Source organism: Orycteropus afer, unplaced genomic scaffold (assembly GCF_000298275.1).
Source record: "Orycteropus afer afer isolate SDZICR_OR568_19922 unplaced genomic scaffold, OryAfe1.0 scaffold00072, whole genome shotgun sequence".
Classification (NCBI taxonomy): domain Eukaryota; kingdom Metazoa; phylum Chordata; class Mammalia; order Tubulidentata; family Orycteropodidae; genus Orycteropus; species Orycteropus afer.
The window spans coordinates 1,285,723-1,293,765 of NW_006921659.1; the positions used below are offsets into that span (position 1 = coordinate 1,285,723).

The 8,043-nt window shown below is 45.6% G+C and overlaps 1 protein-coding gene across 1 annotated transcript in view; it reads right to left on the reverse strand.

Annotated features, from left to right (window-relative positions):
• SLC16A10 (solute carrier family 16 member 10) overlaps window positions 1-7,211 on the reverse strand; it is a 147,574-nt gene extending 140,363 nt beyond the window's left edge. The window contains exon 1 of the mRNA XM_007940853.1: window positions 6,878-7,211. Within this exon, the coding sequence (XP_007939044.1) occupies window positions 6,878-7,211 (334 nt within the window). The remainder of the gene's footprint in view (window positions 1-6,877) is intronic.
• Between the last annotated feature and the right edge of the window lie 832 nt (window positions 7,212-8,043).

The following is an 8,043-nucleotide window of genomic DNA, read 5'->3' on the forward strand; positions in this document are numbered from 1 at the left end:
CTTTCTCCTGCTCTTCTGGCCTGCTTCTTTGGGCGTCCCTGAGTTTCCCCTCACCTAATCCCTTCGGCTGATTGCTCTTCTCTTCTTTTCCTCATCACTACAACCCCCTAAAATTTCCCTAGAATTTCTGCCTTTCAGAATAAGACTGAGTCCTGTTACACTGAAAATACCTCAGGGAGTTATTTTATCTGTATCCCACAGCAGCCACACTGCTCTGTGTCATTCACTGTCTCATCTCCAGTGCCTAGCATAGAGTAATTAGGTATGTGGTAACTATTTGTAGAAATAATTAGAATTAATATTACAATGTGTCAAGTCACATATATCTTAGTGTATGTAGTACAGGGAATTACTTGGTATGGCTCTATTAGCCATAGTCTTTGTGATCCCTACCAGTTGACTGGGTGAACTATGTAAATGTAAGGTGCTGTGGTCTACCAAAGGGATTAGATAGCTTGTTAGTAACATAAATAGGGTATATGGTACCCATGTGTGGGTACCAAACCAAACCAAACTCACTGCTGTAGAGTCGGATCCAACTCATAGTGATCCCTCCTTGGGTTTCCAAGGCAATATCACTATGGAAGTAGATTGCCCAGTCTTGCTTCTAAGAAGCAGCTAGTGGGTTTGAACTGCCAGCCTTATGGTAAGCAGTCAAATGCCTTAGGCACTATGCTACCAGAGCTCCTCCCCATGTGTGGATGTTGTTGTTGTTGTTGTTATGTGCCGTCGAGTCGGCCCCGACTCATAGCGACCCCTCCTTGGGTTTCCGAGGCAGTATCACTACGGAAGTAGGATTGCCCAACCTTCTTTCCATGGAGTGGCTGGTGGGTTTGAACCGCCAGCCGTCTGGTTAGCAGGCAAGTGTCTTAGCCACTATGCTACCAGAGCTCCCCCATGTGTGGATAGGACCATGCAAATAAGGTATATGAAACCCTAATGTGAGGATTGGTCTGTTTTGTCATCCTGCTAGGCTTAAAATGAGCCCTCCCTCCTGGTACAGTGGTTAAGGTATTGGCTGTTAACCAAAAGGTCAGTGGGTTGAACCCACCAGCCACTCCACAGCAAAAAAAAAAAAAAAAAAGATGAGGCAATCTACTTCTGTAAAGATTTACAGCCTTGGAAACCCAATGGGGGTTGCTATATTACTTGGTTCCACAATCAACACCCATGGAAGCAGTAGTCAAGACATCAGACAATGTATTGCACTGAGCAAATCTGCTGCCAAAGACCTTTTTAAAGTGCTGAAGAGTGAAGATATCTCCTTGAAGACTAAGATGCACCTAACCCAAGCCAAGGTATTTTCAATTGCCTCACATGCATGTGAGAGCTGGACAATGAATAAGGAAGACCAAACAAGAATTGATGCTTTTGAGTTGTGGTGTTGGCAAAGAATACTGAAAATACCATGGACTGCCAAAAGAACTAACAAATCTGTCCTGGAAGAAGTGCAGCTGGAATGCTCCTTCCAAGCGAGAATGGCCAGACTTTGTCTCATCTACTTTGGTCATGATGTCAGAAGGGACCATTCCCTGGAGAAGGATATCATGCTTGACAAAGTGGAGGGTCAACGAAAAAGTGGAAGGCCCTCAACAAGATGGATTGACACAGTGGCTGCAACAATGGGCTCAGGTATAGCAAGGATTGTGAGGCTGGCACAGGACAGGGCAGTGTTTTGTTCTGTTGTACATGGGGTCACTTATGAGTCAGAGCCAACTCAACGGCACCTAACAACAACAACGTGAGTCGGAACTGACTCAATGGCCATGAGTTTGAATTTCAGAGGAGAGGCAGAAAGGGGGATCTTACTGCCCGCCCTCCACTTGTGGTATTTTTGTTACAGCAGCGCTAGAGAACTAAGAATTTGGAAGAGTGGGGTGCTGCTCTAACAGATACCTAAAATGTGGAAGCAGGTTTGGAATTGAGTATGGTTTGGAGGCCAGAAGTCTGAGACAGAATTTGGTATCAGGAGTGGAAAGGTTGGAAGGTGGTGGCATGTCTGACTCTACCCTTACAGGAATAAGTCTTTGGGCTGCTGATGGTGACTCTGTTTCCCCCTTATGAGGCTGGAGGAGGTCAGAGGATGTCTCCTCCATGTCCTTTTTGCACTTAGTGTCAGTGAATTTCTTCTGGTCCTTTCCTGAGAAATTCTGGTTCATCATTAGTTATGTAAGAAGAGTTCAGACAGTCCCAAAGAGGAAAAGTGATCCTACAAAAGCCTCCTCTTCCATTCTACCTGAAAACTTTCTACTGCCATGGATCAGTGTAAAAGGAGAACTCTCTGGGACAAAGAACATCCCAGACTATTGTTTGAATGCTATATGAAATTATCTTGTTGCCCCATGGAAGACTCTCTACACTTCAAAAATCTAATTTAATGAGACATATCAGTAACTGAAAATTATTTATTGACAATAAGGTAAGATCTAGAAGAGACTTAGTCTTTCGGACATCTTTTATAAGCCCAGAGCACCAGTATAGTACTCACCCAACTACTAATGTCTGAATTCATCAACAACATAAAGAACATAGGATTAGTTATTTAGCCAATGCCATATGGTCAACTCCAGCCTCTGGAATGAGATAAATACTGGTCTCTCAGCTTGCTTAAATTCTGTAAGCCTAAATTTCCACATCTGAAAAGCAAGATATTAATAAAAGCTCTCTCATGCAGTTTTCAGTAAGATGTAAAGAAGAATGCATGTAAATGTTTAGTACAATGGAAGCTGTGGTAGTTAAATTTGTATGTGAACTTGGCTGGGCCTGGTTGAATGGCTGGGCAGCTGGTGGTAGTTATTCCCCATGATGAGACTGGCAATCAGCTCCATGGTGGGATCTACCACAAGCAGCCTTTGGGATGTGGTCTGCTTCCTGTATATAAGGAGAAGCCCTGGGGGCAGTCTCTAGCTTATGGATTGCTTGGACCCTGCATGTAGCCATGTCGTTGTTCAGCAGCCTGCCAACCTTGGGACTTACGATGGACTTGAATTAATGGCCTGCCATGTAGTTTGGTAACATCGGGACTGTGCCAATTTATTTGTCAACTTTGGGCCTGTTAGCCTCAGCAGCGAGCAGCTGTCTGAGTGAAGAAAAGCCTCTAGCTTCAGTGCGCCAGGAGCAAGAGGCAGAGCTGAAGTCCAAGGTTTAGGGGCTTTCACCCAGCCTCTAGAGCCTGGCACTTTGAACTTGGACTTAAAGCCTCCAAACTGTAAGAGAATAAACTCCTGTTTGTTAAGGCCATCCCATTTGTGGTATATTCCTGTCAGAGCGGCACTAGGTAACCAGAACAGAAGCACTCAAAAAATGTGAATTATCTTTTAGAAACCTAGGTTCCTATTCTACACCACCACCCTGAATATCTTTGATTAATCACTATGAAGAAGCTAATACAATTGTGGAGATAGAATTATCTGCCTCTAATGCCAGAATTACAATCATGAATAAAATAATAGAAAAGTTGAAAAATAAAATCCTTAAACAAATTCCAGACTTTTTTCACTTGTGCTTGCAATCTGCGTATCTTCAATCACAGATGATTCAGCAGTGTAATAAAAAGTGGAAAAGCCTGCACAAACATCAAAGCAGGTATTCTCCTAAAATACTTGAGTGTCTGTGTAGACAGATGATGGACTTAATGAAAAACTTGCACATGTGTGTATGTGTCTTTGTGTATAGTTCTTAGTAATGACTGGCTTATGGAGTATCTTGTCATCACTTTTTTTCACAGTGGAAGTTAAATCTATTTTCTCCCTCTACCCTTAAAATATGTTGTTGTTGTCATGTGCCATCAAGTCGGACCCAACTCATAGTAACCCCTCCTTGGGTTTCCGAGGTGGTATCACTATGGAAGTAGATTGCCCAAATGTATTACCTGGTGTTATTGTTCAATTTAGCTGGTATCTTATAAAGGGCTGTTAAAAGTGCATAGGGTCCTTTTTTAGGAATTGGATAAAGGTCACCCCGAGGACAGATTGGGTTTTCAGACCCCATTCACTCCTGAGTTGGGCACTCTTGTGCAAGAACACAATCATACATGGCAGTTATGCAGATAAGCACCTACAGTGCCATATATTTAACTGGCATGCCTGTATAACTGTCTATAGGATACACATCCACACATACACAAGTATGACTGACAGAGCAGTCAAGAATTCAGCTGAGTAAATGGGAAACAATGTTCATCAAAATTAAAAGATGAAGTTTCAAGGAGTTCAGGAAACAAACCACATCCCTTTGCCTTCTCTCACCTTCAGCTTCCCAGTACTGGGATATTGTAACCAATAGGAGCTTAGGAGGTGGGCAGAGCCTTGGTCATGGCAAAACTGTGATTCCCTGGCAAGTCTATGGTCTCTCTCCCTCTCTCTCTCTCTTCCCTCCCTCACTCCCTCCCTCCCTAATTCCTGTCTCTCCGTCTGTCTGTCTCCCTCTCTCTTCTCTCACAGAAGGACTAGAGGAAGGGAGGGAGAAAGAGAAGATAAAAGGAGGAATGCCTGAGGTTATCTTTAAACCTTTAACCAAAAACATCCCCTGATGTCTTCTCAAAACCAAATAATAACTTAGTTTAACTAGTTAATAAAGTCTGCCTGAAGCACTATCTCTTTTAAGAACTATCTTGATGGGATCATTTTGCTGTTGGCGAATGATGAAGATACCATGAACTGCCAGAATGAACAAATGTGTCCTGGAAGCTGAAATGCTCCTTGGAAGCAAGAATGGCCAGACTTCATCTCTCCTACTTTGCTCATGTTGTCAGAAGGGGCCATTCCCTGGAGAGGGAGAGCATGCTTGGTAAAGTGGAGGGTCAGTGAAAAAGGGGAAGACCCTCAAGAAGACAGACTGGCATAGTGGCTGCAATGACGGGCTCAAGTATAGCAAGGATTATGAGCATGGCTCCCAACCTGGCAGTGTTTCATTGTTGTAGGTAGGGTGGCTGTGAGTCAGAGCACCTGACAACAACAGATGGGATCACTGATGAGAGCAGTTCAAAAGATTAGATAATTTATGTTAATGAAGAAGCAATTAGGAAAAGGTGGGTGAGAATGGTTACATAACTTGAGAAATGTAATCAATGTCATCACATTGTATGTGCAGAAATTGTTGAATCAGTGTATGTTCTACTCTGTATATTCTCAGTACAACAAAAAAAAAATAAATTATACTTTAAAAAAAAAAAAGGGATGGGGGAGGGATAAAAAATACAGACACCAATGGATCTACAACTGAGCTTGCCAAAACAGTGGTAAATAAATTATAGCGGTTGCTTGGACTGCATTAAAAATCTTGATTACTCCTGAGTATTCCCTAGCAAGCATATGCTAACTGATGCAAAAAGCAGTCTTAAAATGTTCATTCTTTCACTTGCGCTTCCTTCTTGAGCTTTTCCCTCCCAGATACCCAATATTCATGTACAAAAGACACAACACTGTTTTTATTTACTACTGCATGCTCATATCTACCTTTCTTACCAAACTTTACAATAGCTGGCTTCCTTAAAAAGTAAGGGCATAATAATACATTTTTAACACTTTCGTACCATGTCCTTTTGACCTGCAAAACACAGCAGCTTCAACAGCTATTTATGGAGTAAATATCACGTCTTATTCACAAGCAAAAGAAGATAATGTACAAAAATATTCAATGCAGCACTGTTCATAATAAATTTGGGAGCAATCTAAATGTCCATTAAAAGGAGAATACATAAATATAACAGCATACAATGGAAAATGGTAAGCATGTGAGCTACTTGTACTACAGATATAAATCTCAAAGTGTTCAGCAGAAGAAAAGTAAGTTGCAAAATGATATGTATAGTGTACTACTACTGATGTAAGGTTGAAAGACCTACAACTGCTATCTATCTTAGAACGTGCTATTACAATCCTGCATATTCCTTGTATGCACACCAAAAACTTAAGGAATTAGAAAATTAAGGTTGAAAAAAGATTGTCAATCATATATAGTTGCCCAAATGACAGAGAGGGCGCCTCATTTGGCAGCTGGAGATCACTCACTGAAGGCAGATGTGGTCCACCTCCATTCTGCTACCTACCAAGATACCTTATCTTACCGAGCTTCCCTTTTCTCACCTAAATGGGGTTTGACAGTATCTGCCTCATATGATCAAGTGAAGTAATGTATGTGAAAGTGTTTCACAGAGTTTAGACTTGTTTTCTGCCTCATCAATCAATAATGCAATAAGGAGCTACAAGAAAAAATGCTGAGTATGCACCTTTTTCATTTGGTTTACTATATGTAAAAAATGTCAAAGAACACAACACGAAGGGGTAACCTTCCACCTTCCTCTTCCCAGTCCCAGATCTGGCTGCTTTCCATGCTGTCTATATTTAGCAGAGTGGGGTGGGAAAAAAAATCATGAAACCGTGGCTCCAGCAGGGCTCCCTTCGAAACTCCGAGTGACCTTGAGATAAACCTCTTCCAACGCTCCAACCACCACCCCCCCACCGGCCCGACACACACAGCCCTTTGCAGTCTCGGAGACAAATGCATAACAAACCAACCGTCCGTCACCAAAGAGACCGTAAAAATGACAATTTGTTTTCAAAAATGAAGAGGAAACGCCACCTTGTACTCCTAGCTCCTGCTTTGCGGAGAGAAAAGGAGGACGACCTGGGCAAATCAATTCTGAGACTTGTTTCCAAACACAAGGTCCCTGCATCTGGATCCAATACAAAAGACAGGCACCGCGAGACTCCGGCGCAACCACGCTGGCACCCCGAGGCTCCGGGAGCCGCAGGCTCGGTTCGCAACTGCACAGAACTTCCGCCCACCCCCTCCTGCACGCCGGACTGGCGACACACACCTCACGCGGAATGAGCTCGGGCCCGCCGCCTACCCCCGGTGCCCCGCGGCGACTCACCTGTCTTGAAGATCATCTTATCCTGGTCATCCGACCCGAAGGTCTTCAGCATGGACACGAAGAGCACCCCACAGGAGTTCTGGATGCCGAACACCGATCCGTTGCACCACATGGCCGCCAGCATCACCACCCAGCCCCAGCCACCCTCGGGGGGCTGAGGGGACTCGGAGCCCGCCTGCTCCGTCAGCTCCACCTCCACCTTCTCGGCCGCCCCCTCGGGGGCGTCAGGGGTTCCCGGACCCGGCAGCGGGGCGGTCTCCATGGGATCTGGGTAGGGTGGTGGCGCCTCGCTCGTCTCCCGCGCATCGGCGGACTCCTCCTGCGAGAGCACCATGGCCCGGGGCGGCCCCCGCGGCGCTTAGGGAGCGCGAGGGGCAAGAGTTCCTGGCGAGGACCTGGAGGAGGTGCGGGGCGGCCGGGCTAATGAGGCCGGTGCGAGGGCGCTGGAGCCCCGGGCTGGCAGGCGGCTCAAGGCGCGGGGCGCGAGGGCAGCAGCGGCGCGCGAGCACCTCAAGGATAAGAAACCCGACGGTGCAATCGCCAGCAGGGAACCCTCACGGGGCACGCGGCCCCTGGGCCCGCACTTTAAGACGCCCCTAACGCCTCCGGCTGGGGGCGTGGCCAGCAGCGGGACGTGCCCCTTGAGCCTCTAACTGATTGGGCCTCGGAAATGCGGAGGTGGGGCTTGGAGAGCTAGAACTGTCCCGGCGCTCCGCCCAGCGGGCGCGAATGCAGGTGGCTTCCCACAAGTCCTTGTGTATGTGTCAGTGTTTGTGCCCGCACGTGCCTTGGGAGATCCCTTCCTACACAGTGGGGTCACAAATATATCTGTCCCTCCGCCTCAAAGTAAAATTAGCACAAGGGACACGTCTCCTCCTAGGTGCAGGCTGGGTGGATCACCTGCAGCCTGACACAGACAGACTCGCACCCAAACTTTAACATTATCTTTTTGTTTTGTGTTTTAGCATTTACCACTTTCACAAATTGTAAGTTCCATTATGCCACTTGCCTGCTTTAAAAAGAAGTCAGAACATTCCTCAACATAATAAAAGGCATTTATGCAAAGCCAACAGTCAATATTACCCTCAATGGAGAGAGACTGAAACCATTCCTCTTGAGAACAGGAACTAGACAAGGATGCCCGCTATCACCACTTCTATTCAACA